General features: G+C 29.2%; 3 protein-coding genes across 3 annotated transcripts; all 3 read right to left on the reverse strand.

Moving 5' to 3' along the window:
- Positions 1–2789: 2789 nt before the first annotated feature.
- On the reverse strand, positions 2790–4314 carry LOC114176588 (large ribosomal subunit protein eL6z-like). The gene is made up of 4 exons (XM_028061671.2): positions 4003–4314; positions 3726–3832; positions 3293–3474; positions 2790–3201 (listed from the first exon to the last, which is right to left on the reverse strand). The coding sequence occupies exons 1-4, from the start codon at positions 4311–4313 to the stop codon at positions 3046–3048; spliced, it is 756 nt and encodes a 251-aa protein (XP_027917472.1). The 5' UTR covers position 4314; the 3' UTR covers positions 2790–3045.
- Positions 4315–7089: 2775 nt separating this feature from the next.
- LOC114176340 (large ribosomal subunit protein eL6-like) lies at positions 7090–8545 on the reverse strand. The gene is made up of 4 exons (XM_028061356.2): positions 8239–8545; positions 7962–8068; positions 7533–7714; positions 7090–7441 (listed from the first exon to the last, which is right to left on the reverse strand). Exons 1-4 carry the CDS (start codon positions 8493–8495, stop codon positions 7286–7288), a joined length of 702 nt encoding a protein of 233 aa, XP_027917157.1. The 5' UTR covers positions 8496–8545; the 3' UTR covers positions 7090–7285.
- A 1277-nt stretch (positions 8546–9822) lies between these two features.
- LOC114177493 (Tetratricopeptide repeat (TPR)-like superfamily protein) lies at positions 9823–12696 on the reverse strand. Its single transcript, XM_028062866.2, has one exon. It carries the CDS (start codon positions 12579–12581, stop codon positions 10035–10037), a length of 2547 nt encoding a protein of 848 aa, XP_027918667.1. The 5' UTR covers positions 12582–12696; the 3' UTR covers positions 9823–10034.
- Between the last annotated feature and the right edge of the window lie 5578 nt (positions 12697–18274).

Genomic DNA, 18274 nt, shown 5'->3' on the forward strand with positions numbered 1-18274 from the left:
TTGATACTATCAAAATATTAAGAAAAATATTATAGTAATATAAATCTCAAATTAAAGTATCAAATAACAACTACACAAAATTCAAATAATTATATAAAAACTAAACAATTTCACATTACTAAAATTTTATAATAGCTAAAATATTTATTAATTTTACAAATGATCAGTGGTTTGTATGGCTCCGAACACGCAACAGTGTCGATCTCTGTCATTGACGTATGGCTTCGAACACGCAGCAGCAGCCTAGTTTCGCATCTGTGGCACGTGGTGGTGTGACGTCGCGCTGGCTCCCGGTCTGGTTGCATTTTGGGGGAGTTGCGCAAAGGAGAAAAAACCAGTTCACGATTTGGGTTCACACAAATAACATGAACAGTGCAAGGTTCACGAATTTGGAACCCTAAATAAGGTCTATGGCCTCAGTTCCATTAATAACCGAGGCATAAAGTCGTATAGGCCTCGGTCATATTCCACCTGAGGCCAAAGTTTCTACTGTCAGTGGCAATTTTGAAATTTTGGGGAACACTATCGAGTTGTAGGCCTCAGTTGAATGATAAATGAAGCATAAAAGCCCTTATAGGCTTTGGTTGGATAAGAACCCGAGGCAAAAAAGTTTGAAAATTTTAAAAAATGTCACCGCATCCTTATAGGCTTCGGTTCCACAGTAACTGAGGCCTATAAGGCGAGTTAAAACGCAATTCTGCACTAGTGGTGAGAAGTTAATATCTGGCCATCAATACTGTTCTTGTGTAATTAGCAAATTATTTTCTTCCAAGTAATAACCCAACTCTATTTTCATAAGTGTAGTTTTGAATTTTTTTTCTTTTTTGCCATAAAATCTAAAAATTCATTAGCATCATCATTAACAAAAAGAAGAACTACAAATTAAGAGTCAAATATCCACATGAATATATATATATATATATATATATATATATATATATATATATATATATATATATATATAGATTATCTAATAAATTATAGATATTTTAGTAATTTAAACGGACACGGATATTTGGACGGGAATATATATTCACATGAATATATATACATAATATATATATATATATATATATATATATATATATATATATATATATATATATATATATATATATATTTTAGATTATCTAATAAATTATAGATATTTTAGTAATTTAAACGGAAACGGGTATTTGGACGGGAATATGTATATTCTCATGTACATCTCTAGTTGAAAACTTCGGATATTACTTCATGTCTATTTTATTTACAACACACAGTACAAATAGTAATTGATGTGATTTGTACATAAATAAAACATTATGATACTTGAATTTCTATTTGAATTTTCTATTTGCTTTAGTTGAATATCTTATTTTATTCGATTTTTTGAATTGTTTATTTTACAATAGTCGATGATAGTCACAATAGAAATTTCAACGAACTTAGTCAATGAGCTATAATGAGTTATAAAGATCTATCTATAGATAAAAAATACACAAATAAGAAATATCATTTTATGTAATTTTATGTACAGTAGTGGGGAATTATGGGACAAAAAATAAATTCGCTTGGTTTCAGACTCATACCCAATCAATGCGGAGATTTTCTATCAAAACCTACAGGTACAAGTTTATTTGTCATCTCTATTCCTTTCATCATTATGTGCTCGGTTAAATCTCTTAGATTATTTTAGAGTATGTATAGTGAAATTTTGATTTTTTTTTTATTCACTTTTAATTTACCACTTCAACCACTCTTCAATTATTTTTTATTTTTTTTTTTTGTGATGTAATGTAATGTAATGATCTAAAGATCGATTGGATTAGTAAATTAAAAATTAGTCAAAATGAACATTAAGAGGAGATAGACATTAAAACTCCTCAACAAGAATAAATAAGAGTCAACTTATTAGACTATCTTCTACTCAAAACTTTAATGCTAATTATTCGTGGGGAGTTTTCTTTTGACTATAAATGAAAAAGTTGAAGAATAAACAACAACAAAAAAAACTCAAAAACACATGAGTTGAATCTGTACTCCGGAGTAAAATTTAACATATACAACTTATAACAAAATAAATATTAGAAATTCAAAATAAGTAATCAATTTCTTTAAGATTGTAAGATTTTGAATCTGATGATTAATCTATTTCATGTCTCTCCTCATAAAATTTAATAATCTTAACGACTATGATTAATATAATATTAAAAAAAACAAAAAAAAAACAAATATATATATATATAATGGAAGTTTTTTCCACCACAACTTTTTTAAAAACATAAATATAATCAAACTCAGCCATTTACAATAAACATTCACTTCAGTATGGATTTATGAAATTTTAAAATTTATATTACAATATAAAATATTAAAAGTCATATAATTATAATATATATAAATCCTATAAACGTTAAGAATTTATAAAAATTATGAAAATATGAAAAAATCTACTAGGAAAAATTTCATAAGGAAAGACCACAAATATAATTAAGTTAAAAATATGTACAAATTATATTACTAAATAATAACATTTAGTTTATAAAAAGCTGTTCAAGAATTTGCTTATTAGGGACTCTAACCACTATTAAAATATAACAGGAGTTAAATTTTTACGAAAATAAACACTCCAATCTAAAATATACTCTATTGATTAATAATCACAATAAACTATTTCGTGTTCATTTAAATTATAGCATTTCTCGTCTTTTCGAATGAACTCAAAGCATTCGACCAAAAGGATAGTCTTCCCGTGTTCCATATACACTAACTTTGGTTTTCAAACCCGTAACTGCAAGCCTCACAAATATCAGTTTCCAATACTCTTCATTTGACATGCTACGTTGAAAGCATCACAATATATGAATTAAAATTCATACAATCAACGCATACAATAGATAAGGGAAAATCTGTGGAAAGAAATATCAGCCTCAAAATTGGTTACCTAACAAAATTTTAAGCTCTTCATTTGTCTGTTGAACAAAATATGGTGAATGCAGATTAGTAAAACCAAGCATCAATAGAAAAAAGGCTATGAAATACAAGGGTAACACCCCTTTTCCTCTAAAAGACTAACTCATGAGGTTTCACACCATCCTTCAGGGAAAACCTGGCACCCAGATAAGCATTCAAGTTCGGGACACTCTCTATGGCTTTTATCAATGCAGAGTCCACAGTTTTCTGGTCATCTTTCTTCTGCTGGGGCAACACACTCTTTTCCTGCGATAATGTAAAAAATGTATAGATCAATACACAGAAGCAAATGAGAAAAACACAGTAAGCAACAAAATAAGAAAATTTGCAGTCCCACCTCCTTTTCTGCCTCGAAAAACTCTCCCTCTCCCTTCTTCTTCTTTTTGCTGGACTCCTTTGAAAAGTATTTGTCATCAAATTTGTCCACGTTAACAGCAGAAACATCTACTTTGGTGGACGTGGCAATAACATATGACTGGTTCACTCGTCTCAATGGAACTCCGTTGATCTTGAAAGGACCTAAACAACAAGTGATAAACATAAGCCAGACCAGAAATGGTGGGGAACATAGTACATTCAAAAGAGCCCGAGTCAAAATGCTATTCAAATTTCAGATCAATGGATACCAAAATCCAATGTCCAACTAAAAACTAAACCAATTTTCCTGAACAAAAGCAACCTATATATGGTTGTTACTATTGCAACCTCATACATGGGAAAAGCACGTAAAATGGAAAATGTAATCAAACATGTTTGATAAGAAAACTCACCAGTTACAAGAAGCAACCCAGAAGGAAGCTGCTTCAAAAACACTACCCTCTTTCCCTTAAATCTACCGGCAAGAAGAATCAACACTGTCCCAGGGGTAACGCTGGCCCTGAAACAATTCCAACACAAATCCACGCCATAAGCTACAAATAAAAATAATAGTAAAACAGAAAAATTTAATTACAAAATGATGAAAATAAATTGAAAGCAATAAAAACTAAACTAAATTATTTAAAAACACAAACAAATATATACATATGAATGATTACTATAATGCACCTGAGCTTAGTGAGTCTGGGTTTGTGCTTGTTGAGAAGGGGCTTCTTGACATCATCAGCAGGGTAAAATTTGGGAGGTTTTAGAGCGGGAGATTGAGGTTTGGGAGTAGGGTCGTGACGAGGGAAAACGCCACCGTTTTTAGCCTTGATAGCCCAAATTCCCCTCTTATGATACATCTGCGATTTCGAGTATTTCCCAATGCCCCTTATCAGTTCGGGGTTTCTGCTAACCTTTCGCGTTTTCTGCGCCGGCGCCATTGCTGTTACCTCCGACCAACAAAACGTAAACCCTAATTTTGGCTCGTGTCGCATAAGAGATCAAATATCTATATTCTCTATAGAACTAACTATCTGACGGGCCTTCACTTGACCCAAACATCCATGCTTCAGGCCCGCGAATTGTTGGCATATTTTTTATTTCATATTTCAAAAAATATGATATGAAATATATTTTTTATGTATTTCAAAAGTATAATATTTAATTAAAAGTAAAAAGCTTTATATTTATATATATATATATATATTTTTTTTTTCTTCACGTACTTTAATAACTTTGAAAATTTTAAATTTTGTCTTTAATTAAGTATTATAATTTTAAAATAAAAATATATATATAACAATATATAAAGGAATTCTCCTTTTTGTGTTCATATTTCAAAATACCAATTTTACCTTTTAAATATAATAATTTATTAAATTTTTAAAAATTGACCATTACTTTTATAGGCTTCTTATAAAATCAGATATCTTTGTTTCTTCTCTTCTTCTTTATTTATTAATTGTTATTTTTTTGTCTGTTCTTATATATTTCACTTTATTTTTAATAAATATAATTTTAATTTATATATTAATTTAATAATATTACAATATTATCATCTATTGATATAATATTACGCATATTTAAAAAATGGATATACATAGGCGCGATAACGTTTATGTTTATGCTAGTTTCATATTATACTTTTTTAAATATATTTTAAATTACATAATAAAAATATATACTTCCGAAAAAATAATACTATTATTAACTGTAATGAATTTCCCATCTAATTATTCAAATATTAGAGAACTCATGACATTCATTCTAACGTCTCTCTATTTCCCACATTAATCATTTGTGCTAAATAATAGAAAATAATTGTAACTGTAGTTGTTATTTTTTTTTTTTTACGTATGCTTATTGAGTCAAAGTATCTTTTTAATTAAAATTTTTAACCTATTTCACTCATTTGAAATATTTTTATTTTTTTACTTACATTTAGAACTATGTTGTTGGTGTATGGAGTATTTACCTATTTTCTAATTAGTTAGTTATAGAGAGTATATAAACTTAGTACCTTAATATTCAATTTAGAATAAGAGAAAAATCACTATCTGAGAGGTAATAATTGGTATCACACTTGGATAAACATCAGAAAAAAGTAATAAACTTTAACCATGGCGAATACGTATAGTAATTTCATACCAACTGCAATTTCAAAAGTGAATGAGCATTATCACTATTGGGTAAATGCTAATGCAAAATTTTCTAAGGTTAAAAAAGTATTTGAACCTTTTATATATAAGCATTCTCTAACATGTTCATGGGTTGTCATATATGGTAAGAAGAACAATTTGGAAGAGTTGAAATTTAAAAATAAAGCAAATAAAAGACTATTGGTTTCAAATTACCAATTGAATTATACTTGAAATAATTTTGAAAAAGGAAATGCTAAAATAGATTCGGAATTCATTAAAACAAAATTATTAAGACCCCCAAAACCGATTTATAAAATAATTATAATGTTAAATCTCACATTGATTAAATATAAAGTTAATTTATTGAGTACAAAGTTCAATTTATAAATCGATTTTATAAATTTGTTTAGATTTAAAATTTACTTATTGTGAATCCAAAAATACACAAAACAAAATTGCAAATATTGTTGTAGGTGGTGAAAAATGATGTTACTCATACCATAATTTTCAAAAGAAAAAAAAATCAAAATGCATAAAAGATGTGATTCATTGATTCGTGTTGTAAAAGTCACATGACAGGTAGAAAATACAATTTTTCCTCTAGTATTTTTCCTTCTTTTTTTGGCAAAGTAAAAGTAGGAATTATGGATTAAAGCTAGGTATGAAAGGTATTGATAAACTTTTGTTGATGAAGTTATGTATCTATCTAGTAATACTTTAAAAAAAAAAATAGTTGATAAATAATTCATTTAGTACGAGTCAACTTGTTAAGAAAGAACTCAAGAACTCGATAATGGAATGAAGCAAAATAAACGTGAATTATTTCAAGCACAAGACCTAATTTTAAAAATCTTTATATCTAGTATGATTACTATCATTGTAAATCTAGATTGTCCCCCAATTGCTTCATAGTCAATTCAATGCCACCGGCTCAAGTTTGGCAGTCATGTTCACTTTCGTTGATGATTTGAGTGAGAATGTTTGGATGTGTATCCTTAGTGAGAGGTTGAGCACTAGATGTATTTAAGAAATCAAAGCATTAATTGAAAACAAGTTAATTAAATTTTGTAATGAGTTGGGTATTCAAAGATATCTCATTACATCATATATGTCAAAAGTATGACATAGTTGAGAGGAAAAATCATATATTATAAACATGATTTGGAATACTTTAATAGAAAGAGAAAAAAAAATATCATATATACTTGACTCCTTTCCATTAAGTGTAGAACAAAAACCTTTAGTGGTGTACCAAACAATTCTCAAACTAACAAACAAACGACTCGCCATTTTCCAACAAAAAGCCTAGGATGAAAAATCTCACCAGCTATAACCATAAATCAAATCACACAAACATTTCAAGAGTTGAGTTTTACAAAAACAACCACTCAATTCCAAAATATACTACATATCGATTGTTCAAAAATGGTCACAATAAAGATATTTAATATCCATTTAAATTATAGCATTTATTTATTTTTGGATGAACTCAAAGCATTCAACTAAACAGATTACCTAACCGCGGATATACTTACAAACACACTATCTTTGGTTTTCAAACCCTAACAGCAAGCTTCAAAACAGATTATGTACGTGGTATAAATGTTTCCAATATTCTTCATTTAACACGTTAAGACGAAAGCATCACTGTATAATATATAATATATAAAATTCATACAATCAACACAATCTCTAGAAAGGGGCAAAACTGTAGCAAGAAATATTGGCCTCACAATTGGTTGCCTAACAAAATTTTAAGCTCTCTAGTAGAACCAGCATCAATAGAGAAAAGGCTATGAAATACAAGAATACCACACCCCTTTCCTCTAAAAGACTAGTTCATGAGGTTTCACACCAGCTTTTAAGGAAAACCTGGCACCCAGATAAGCATTCAAGTCCGGGACACTCTCTATGGCTTTTATCAATACAGAGTCCAAAGTTTTCTGGTCATCTTTCTTCTGCTGGGGCAACACACTCTTTTCCTGCGTTTGTGTAAAAAGTGTAGAGATCAATACACAGAAGCAATTGAGAAGAACATAGGAAGCAACAAAATAAGAAAACTGATAGGCCCACCTCCTTCTCAGCCTCGAAAAACTCGCCCTCTCCCTTCTTCTTCTTTTTGCTGGACTCCTTTGAAAAGTATTTGTCATCAAATTTGTCCACGTTAACAGCAGAAACATCTATTTTGGTTGATGTGGCAATAACATATGACTGGTTCACTCGTCTCAATGGAACTCCGTTGATCTTGAAAGGACCTAAACGGCAAGTCACAAACATAAGACAGACCAGAAATGGGTGGAGAACAGAGTACATTCCAAAGAGCCCGAGTCAAATGCTGTTCAAATTTCAGATCAACGGATACCAAAAGCAGCCAATGTCAAACTAAAAACTAAACCAATTTTCGTGAACTAAAGCAATCAATCTATAGATGGTTGTTACTATTGCAACCTCATACACGTGAAATGGAAAATGTAATCAAACATGTTTAATAAGAAAACTCACCGGTGACAAGAAGCAACCCGGAAGGAAGCTGCTTCAAAAACACTACCCTCTTTCCCTTAAATCTACCGGCAAGAAGAATCAACACTGTCCCAGGGGTAACGCTATCCCTGAAACAATTCCAACACCAATCCACGCCATAAGCTCCACATAAAAATAAAAGTAAAACAGCGAAAATTAATTACAAAATGATGAAAATAAATTGAAATCAATAGACACTAAGCTAAATTATTTAAAACCACAAACAAATATATACATATGAATGATTACAATAATGCACCTGAGCTTAGTGAGTCTGGGTTTGTGCTTGTTGGGAAGGGGCTTCTTGACATCATCGGCAGGGTAAAATTTGGGAGGTTTTAGAGCGGGAGATTGAGGTTTGGGAGTAGGGTCATGGCGAGGGAAAACGCCGCCGTTTTTAGCCTTGATTGCCCAAATCCCCCTCTTGTGGTACATCTGCGATCTCGAGTACTTCCCAATGCCCCTTATCAATTCAGGGTTTCTGCTAACCTTACGCGTTCTCTGCGTCGGCGCCATTGCTGTTACCTCCGACCAACACAAACCCTAATTTTGGCTGGTGCCGCGGAAGAGATCAAATATCTATATTATCTGTATGACTATCTCGTGGGCCTTCCACTTAACCTCAACATGAAATCGTGACAGTTTCTTTCTGCACCTCCGTATATTTATTTCTTTGTTTTCTTAAATTTGTATTTTAAATTGTGCTATAAATTTTGTATTTTAAAATATATAAACCGAAATAAAATATTTATTTTATAATTTAAAATGTATAATCGGAAATAGTATTTTTTTTTGTTGGATTATGCAATTAAAAATACACTCACATCTTGAATTATATAATTTAAAAATGCATTTTTTCTTTAATTTTTGACATTGGATCCTCTTGATTATTATCTTCTTAGGGGTGTCAAAATGAATTTAAATCCATGAATAACACAGTTTACCGTGATTTTAAGTCAAGTTGGACCTAAAAGATTCATTTTTTCTTAATTGTGGGTTAAATTTAACCCAAAATTCACATATTAAATATATATGTTGTTGGACGTAAGTTACTCATAACCCTAAATAATAACCATCTATCATTTTTTAATAATTTTTTTCATAACTTTTTTATTATAATTATTTACTTTTAATCATGTTGTTATTTACTACTATTTTAATAGTTTAAGTTTTTATTTTTTTTTATTTTTTTAATTATATAGATTCACACTTTACTTTTTAACTATTACTTTACTTTACTTTATAATAATGTGTTATGTTTTATAAGATAAATGGATATTTTGATTGTAATGTTATAAAAGATAAGTCGAATTCATGTATTTTATTATATTATACAATAAACATAATGATTAAATACATTTATTATTCATAGATGTGAAATTAGAATTTGTTAGTCTCAAACTTTGATACATTTTTTGTCTTCAAACTTAAAAAATGAATTAATATAGTTGTTAACTTAAAAATACTATATTCATTAAAAAATGTATTAAAACTTAGAACAAATACGAATTTTAATTATGCGTCAAAGTTCATAAACTAAAAAATATTTAATCTTAAATGTAAAAATAAATTGAGAAAAAAAAAGATTAAAAGTCAACTTACCAATATATCACAAGTCAATTCAGGTTATAAAATTTCTAGTTAAAAAAAAAAATTGACTCATTTTTAACTCAACTCATATTAGGTTTAGGTTGACTTAATATGTCTCTCCATCGATCTCGTCTCTTATTAATTTTTCCATATTTCTTCTTCATTTGCTCATTCTATCTTCACTCTTTTTATCCTTTTATTCTTCCACTTTTGTATTATTTTTTTATAGAGTTACAAGAACATGAGACATTCCTAATTGATGATATTTTAGTTTACTCAAATCTCTCACAATTAACAACCCCTTATCTTCCAATTTACATGGATCACAAAATTAACCTCGGTAAAAAAAATGTCTTCAGGGTGAAAAGAGTTTGGCTAACGAAGTTGCAAGCAATGTTCACACTTTTGCCTGATGAACAACTCAAAGGGCTTGGCTTAGTTGTAATTTTATCAGCTTGATTAATCTCAATCATCAAGAAAAAATGTGGTAGTGTTAGGCACATAACCAAACCCTTTGATTTGAAGAATCAAATTGTCTAAAACTAAAGATATAAGTGTAGAGTCACGATGGGCCGTGTCCCTAGCAATGAATCTGTGAACTTCATTATTCACTTCAATCCAACTCCAACCTGGTTCCTTCACTACCCTGCTCATGTCCATTTTTTCCCTCACCCTTCTTACCTTTGTCCACATACCTTTCGATGCAAAAATATTTGAAAGTAATATATATGATCCACTATCTAGTGGATCACACGAAATTGCCATCTCAGCAGCATATGTTCCCAGTTCCACATGACCTGAAACTCTACATGCACTGAGCAAGCTCCTCCACACTACTGCTGCTGGTTTGATGGGCATTTTCTCAATAAATTCCTTTGCTTCATATACTTTACCAGCCCGGCCCAAGAGAGAAACCATGCAAGCATAATGATCAATCCCTGGTTCAACTCCAAACTGAGACATTGATTCAAAGTGGTAAAATCCAAGGTCTAGAAGTCCAGCATGGCTACATGCTGATAATACACCTACATAGGTGACATAATTTGGCTTTGCTCTGTCCACAATCATGTGTTCGAACACCTCAAGAGCTTTTGCTGCCTCTCCATGCTGGGCATAGGTTGAAATCATGGAATTCCAACAGGCAGTGTCTCTTTGATTTGTGGAACTGAATGTTTTGTGAGCCTCTTCAATGCTTCCACACTTGGCATACATATCCACCAGGGAATTTGTGACAAAGGAGTCATCATCAAGACCCATTTTTATCACTTGGTTGTGAAACTGCTGGCCGTGTCGAAGACTCGCTAAGTTACTTGCTGCTGTGATTACGGCAGCAAAAGTGAATTCGTTGGGTTTTAGCCTTGAAATCTGTAGATCTTTGTAAAGTTTGATAGACTCTTCATTTTCCGATTGTTGGCTGTATCCAGAAAACATTGCATTCCATACTACAATGTCTTTGTCATATACCTCCTCGAAAACTAGTCTTGCATCCCCAACACATGAGCATTTTGAATAAACATCTATTAGAGCACTTCCAGCAAAATTGTCTAAAGAAGCCCCATATTTAATAATCAAGCCATGGATTTGGCAACTGAGTTCCACGAGAAATAATGATGCAGATAGCCCAAGAAGGCTAACGAAGGTTAAGAGAGTCGGTGGTGATAAACTTAGCCTCATTTCGTGAAAAAGATCCAATGCTTCAACTAGCATGCTGTGTCTCGAGTATCCTTCTATCATTGCATTATAGGATACTACATTTATAGCAGCCAAAAGGTCGAAGACTTTTCTAGCACTAGTTAAGGAATCACATTTGGCATACATGTCAATCAAACCATTTTTCACAAAATCATCATTATCAATATTGACCTTGATAGCATAAGCATGCACTTGTCTTCCCTTTTCTTCGGCCTGGAGTGTACCACAGGAATTGAGAACACTAGTGCAACCAAATGCATCAGGCTTCCATCCCTTTTTAACCATTTCAACAAACAGGTCGATGGCATACCCATGGAATGAATTTTGCATGCACCCGGAAATCATTGTGGTCCACGAAACAACATCTTTATCTACTAGTTGATCGAATAACTTCCGACCTGTGTTCACTTTGTGACATTTCAAATAAAAATCTATAATTCCATTGACCACCGAAACATCACTGTCAAAGCCCCTCCTTAACACATAGCTATGAATTTGCCTCCCGCCTTCAAGAAACACGAGCATTGAACAAGCACTTAAAACGCTAGAAATCACATATCTGTCTGGATAAACATCACCCTCTCTCATTTGGTAGAATAGCTTCAAGGATACTTCACTCCTTCCAAATTTTGCATACCCTGCTATTATTGCAGTCCATGTGACAGTGGTTTTAACTCTTAGGCCATCAAAAATCAGCCTTGCTTCATCAACATAACCATGCTTGGCGTAAAAATCAATCAAAGATGTGCCCACATAAACATCCTGAACAAACCCACCCTTAACAATTAAACCATGCACCAGCAGAGCCTGACTGAGACTACCCAATAGTGTACAAGCTTTGATAACACTGGCTAAAATGTACTCATTTGGATCCTCAGTGCAACTTCTCCTGAACCGGCAGAACAAAACCAATGCTTCTACGCTGCAACCATGTTGAGTGTACATAGAAACCATGGAGGACCAAGTAACCAGATTCCTATGAGGCATAGTATCGAACAGCTTCTGTGCATCACTTAGAAGGTTCAGTTTTGAATACGCATGCAAGAGAGTGTTAACAAGGAAGACATCATGTTGGTGAAAACCCAAAACCAAAATGTGGGCATGGATTTTCTTAAAGTAATGAGAAGTAGGGACATTTGGGCACGGAAACTGCAACAAGTTGGCCAATTCACGACCAATTTTCCGTTGCTTAAGGTTTGGAGAATCTTGTGGTTGAAGAAAATGAGGTGACAGAGTGGACAGATTTAAAGTTTTTCTCACTTTGATTTTGTTAAGGAAATTTAAGTAGAATCCTAGTAATTGTCTCTGATGGTTTCGCATCGTAGATACGAGGTGAATGAATCCTCATAACGATTCGGTGCATTCTCTTAAATAAGAATCAGCATTCATTTATGAAAAACAACAAAAAAACTCATTGAAGAGTTTCAAAAGCATTGTTTTTCTTTATTTCTTTTTTCTTTCAATAGTTTGTTTGGTTTTAGAACATACTTACACCTATCATGAATAAAATCTTGAGAGACATATACAAGCAATACTTTGGTGTTAAAAACATCAAAATATTTGAACTGATTATAGAGAAAAAAAGTAGTCAATTTATCTGGGATTAAATGTAATTATATATGATTTGAGAGTAAACTAGAATAATTTATACATGTTTTTTTTTTTCTCCGTACCTCTTTCTTTATGACAAACCTTGGAAAACTTTTATATATGTTTTAAATTTTTCACAGGATCATTGAATATTTTATGAAAATCATTTGAAATTATTTACTTAGTTAAATTTGTGTTTAAACTAACTTGAAGAATATTAAAATTTCATTTAAAAAATTATTAAAAATATTTTCCATTCTAAATTATTTTAAAAATGTATATTTTATCTCTAAATTAAATTATAAACATTTTTTATACTAATATAAAATATATCATTACATAAAAAAGTACCATATATGAGGTTTGGAAATATTGTTTCACATCACTTTCGTTACAGACAAAATAAGTGTATAATTTAATTTAAAAATAAAATATAACTTTTAAAAATAATTTAGAACAAAATATATTTAACCTTAAAAAAGTTAATAGCCTGTCCTTACTTTAAACCAAAATGTAAAAAAAAAATAATAATAATAATTTAACTTCACTTTTTTTTTTTGTTTTACAATGAATTTAAGATTTGAATACACATAAATTCTTGAATTTACTTATTTTTCAATCAAATTAAAATTCCAATAAATATAAAATTCATGAATTTGAAATTGTATTATTGAACTTAAAGTAAGGGTTAACAGAGTATTTATTCCATTATTTCTTGCAAGTGTTTTTACATTATAAAAAGCAGTTGTAATACTTTTTTTATTTTACCCATTTTCATCTTTTACTTTAACAATAAATGTATATGTGAAAATTATTTAATTGTTAAATAAAATAAAAGTACAGTGGATAAAAAATAATTAACATTAATATAGTTAAACATTTTAAGATAATATATAAATAAAAAATCAATCCATTTTTCAATTGTCAATAAAATGAAACTGCCAACCTTTTTTCATCGATTATCAATCACTTAAAAAAACCAACATTTTATTTATTTATTAAGTGATAGTGGTTTGTGTTATTTAATCCGAAGAGTGAAAATAGATTCCAATTAATATCAAATTTGACACAAGTTAAATTATACGGAAAGATTAATCATTCATTTTAGAATGATTAATTATACTAATCATGTTATTGAAAAAAAAAATGTTTGAAATAACAATTATTTCAAAATATCACACGAGAAAATATATCAATTTATGATTTGTATGACTTATAGAGGCCAATTTGTAAATATATTAGAGGTTTAGGTGTCAATCTTAGAATATATAACGAGATCATTTATCACCAAGCCTTATGATCTGCATCTATATATTTTTTGGAGACTGGTATGTAGATTTATCAAAGACTGATGTGTTAATCTTTGTACATGCAACGAGACCATGTTATTATTAAGCCTTAAACTTTACATAAGTGCAAGTTTAGACCTGATAGGCTAGTGATTTGTAATGTCTCATAGAGGTCAATCTATAGATCTATCAAAAGAAAGGACTTAGGATTAATTGAGGGGAGATGTCTCTGTAATTAAACCAATCAATTGCTCTCTATATTTAGGTTTGTCTTAGTCTTTTAATTTTGAGGAGTATTATTACTTTGATGTGTTGGTCAATTATATTGTACCTATTTGTGGTTTGATATTGTTGAAAATCTTTTGATAAAGCCTTATTCTGTGGAAGCATAATAGTTTTAAAATAATGAAAGTGGATGAATGGACCATGAAAGCCTTTTATGTTTGGAATGTAGATAGAATGATCAATGAAAGTGATATAACCTTTTCATATATTTACATAAATTGTATGATTTATATACAACAAATCAGAAATAGTTCTCGAAAACTGAATTCTAACTTAATTTTCAGACCAAAAACAGTGAAATTGAAGGTCAGAATTTGGCTATCTAGATACCAAAATTTGACCTATTTTCAGACCCGTGCCATCTATGTAAATATCATGCATTATGTAGGTAATTTCAAAAGCAATGCCACCTTTAGAAAAATTTCCTAAAATTAGTGTGTTATTTGTATCAATAACCCACATAATTATTACAAAGTTCGGTGATATTGACATCATACTTTGTGACTGAAAGATACAATTTTTAGGTGATCATTTATTTTTGTATATGATTTAACATATTTTATAAAAAAATAATTAGTTTTGCTTAGGAGGGATTTTTAAAATAAATTTAAATTTAAATTTTTTTGAAAAGAAATTTGATTATTTAAAATTATAAAATTTTAAGTTCTAAATTTGATTAAGAATCTAGATTTTTTATATTGTATTTCTTTATATTTTCTGAAAACTTTGATTAATATGATGTTGGTTTGATTATATTTAATTAAGATGTTTTCTATATTGAGTGAGATTGCGATGTCATTCACTAAACCAAAGTTGGTATGTCATGATCTTAAAATTATGTTTTTAACTAGTATTGATATTCCACAAAGATTATTTTTTTATATCGACATTATAATTTTTTGTCGAAAATTGGTTAAACTTTTTTACTAATATTGAATGGAAAAACTTTTAGTCAAATCTTAATACGATCTTCTTTTTTACCATTTTCATTTGGAAACTTTTTTACCAATGTTAATTAGAATATTTCTATCAATGTTGATTAGAATAGTATGTATTGGCATCAACGGAAAATATTATCTATCAAAGTCAATAGAAAAGAAACATTTGTGATAATTCAAACACTTAATATAAATAAAAAAATTAATAAATTTATATTATTTTATTTCAATAAAACATTTTGAAAAATAAACAATTCAAGTTTAATTGTGGTTTCCTATAAATAAAAATATACAATGATATAATTACGATGAAGAATAAATAAACATTTGAATATATGAGAAAAGTGGTAGAGGAAATTGACATTTCACTTGATAGTTAACAAATAGGGAGGTAGATATGAATAACGGATGTTGAATGTTTTGGTTAGGGTTTATGAAATTAACTAACAAAATTGAAGATTTAAACTCTCCATTATGACTTTTCTATGTTTAATACACAAGATAAATCTAAAAAAAGTTTAGCAAAACAACTTTGAAAATAATAATAATAATAATAATAATAATTCATAAGTGGTAGGTAGGTTTGGGTTCCTAAATGGTAGGTAAGACTTTTCTTCTAATAAAATATTTCAATATTTCATCAACTATTAGTCTCTCAAGCTTGATTAATTAGCCACACCTAAAAAAATAAAAGAGGTAAATGCTGATATAAATTTTTCGCTCCTTTTTTATTGTCTCGTTGTGATTATTTAAACATGTTAGTAGTAGTCTATTTATTTATCATGTTAATAAAATTTATCAATTATTGACAAGTAACAATTCATAAAAGAAACCATTGTAATTATTTTTTTACTGTGCTATAGTTTGCATTTGATCTCAAATTGTATTAGTCAAATCCTTATATAAATTAAAGTAGGTTTCAAATTGTTTTGTGGTTTCATTTTTTCTTACCTTGGATTTATAATACTAAAAAAATTACTTTGGGAAAAGTTCAGAAAAAAATATGTATTTGTTGGTTGATGAAGATGCCTATGTACAAAGAAAGAAACATACCGGTTTGTAAGAAGGTGGGATATTTTTAAAGATTAATAAATAGTTGAGAATGACATGTGCAATTTTTATTATTTAATTAATACATAAGTTATATTTTTGTCTTTAAATTATTTTTAAAAATCATATTTTATTAATAAATTAAATTATGTATCCCTATTTTTTATTAGAAAGATTTCTATATTACTTTCATAATATATATATATAGTTTAATTTATAAATAAAATATGGAAAAACATATTTTATATTATTTCTTTCAACCGCACAATTTACTTGTCTTCATCACTTAACTTTATTGCTTTATTTAGGTTAAAATACTCATTTGGTCCATGTTTTTGTTGAAAAATCTCAAATAGGTTCTAAGATTTTTTTTAGTCTCAATTAGGTCCATATTTTTGAAAATGTGTAACAATTAGGCCCATTCCGTTAGTATAGAGTTAACAGTGTTAAAAATGTGCCACGTGTCAGCTTCACATTTTTTTGAATTTTTTTTTAAATTATTCATGCCACGTGTCAAGTCAGTAAGGTGACACGTGTCAAATCATTGTCTGAATCTCAATTTGGTCCATATATTTGTTATTTTTATTACATTTCAGTCCATTTTTTTAAATTTTTTAAATATATTTATTTTAACTTTTTACAAAATTGTTTTAAAATTTTATATTTAAATTTATAAAATTGTTAATTTTAAACCAACTCTAATATTTGTATATAAATTATTTAAAATAATTCTGTAACAAGTTAAAATAAATATTTTAAAATTTTAAAACAAAATATAAAATAAACTTAATATTATTAAAATGTTTAATAAAAATATCATTATAAAATTTATATAAAATTTAAATTTGATCTCAATTTGGAAATGATGAAATTGAAAATTAAAAAAAAAATGGACTGAAATATAATTAAAATAACAAATATATGGACCAAATTGATATTCAAACAATGACTTGACACGTGTCACTTTACTGACTTGACACGTGGCACAATATTAATGTGACACGTGGCATGAATAATTTAAAAAAAAATTAAAAAATTTAAAAAAAAATCAAAAAAAAAAATCAAAAAAGTTCAAAAAATTCAAAAATTCAAAAAAATGAGAAGCTGACACGTGGCATATCTTTAACACCGTTAACTCTATACTAACGGAATGGACCTAATTGTTACACATTTTCAAAAATATGGACCTAATTGAGACTAAAAAAAATCTTAGGACCTATTTGAGATTTTTCAACAAAAACATGGACGAAGGGAGTATTTTAACCCTTTATTTAATATCTTTATATGAGAAGAAGAATTATTGTACGATTTCATGACACTGAAATATAGAAAACCTAAATATAAAAGTGACTCTACATCACGTCATCATGACACTTGCCCGGTCTTTAGGATGGAAAAAGATGCAATTTCCTTGATCCACGTTTGTTTTAATTTAATTTATTTATTAAAAATCCAATTTATTTTATTAGATTTGAATTTCAATTTTACACTTTATATATATTTTATGATTGAATATTTATTATCTAAATTTATATATTCAAATATAGATAATCCAAAAAATCAAATACAAATTTCCAATTTAATTTTTGGTTAGGTTGGACTAAAAATTGAGATGAACTAGACCAAATTTGACCGTATTCGATTGAATTCAGTGAAGTCGGATTCGGTCGAAATTTGACCCAGCCAACCTTAGACCAAATTTGAAAGTATTCGACTAAGTTGACCCCAATCCACATTTTACTTCATTGGGTTGAGTAGGCCCCGAACAAAATTTGATTGTATGCGGCCGAGTCATTTGTGACCAAAATTTGGTCATATTCAGTCTAGTTGGTTTTGGTCAAAATTCGGTCGAGTCAACCCC

This window comes from Vigna unguiculata, chromosome 3 (assembly GCF_037176805.1).
Source record: "Vigna unguiculata cultivar grain cowpea cultivar isolate G323 ecotype 2 chromosome 3, ASM3717680v1, whole genome shotgun sequence".
Taxonomy (NCBI): Eukaryota; Viridiplantae; Streptophyta; class Magnoliopsida; order Fabales; family Fabaceae; genus Vigna; species Vigna unguiculata.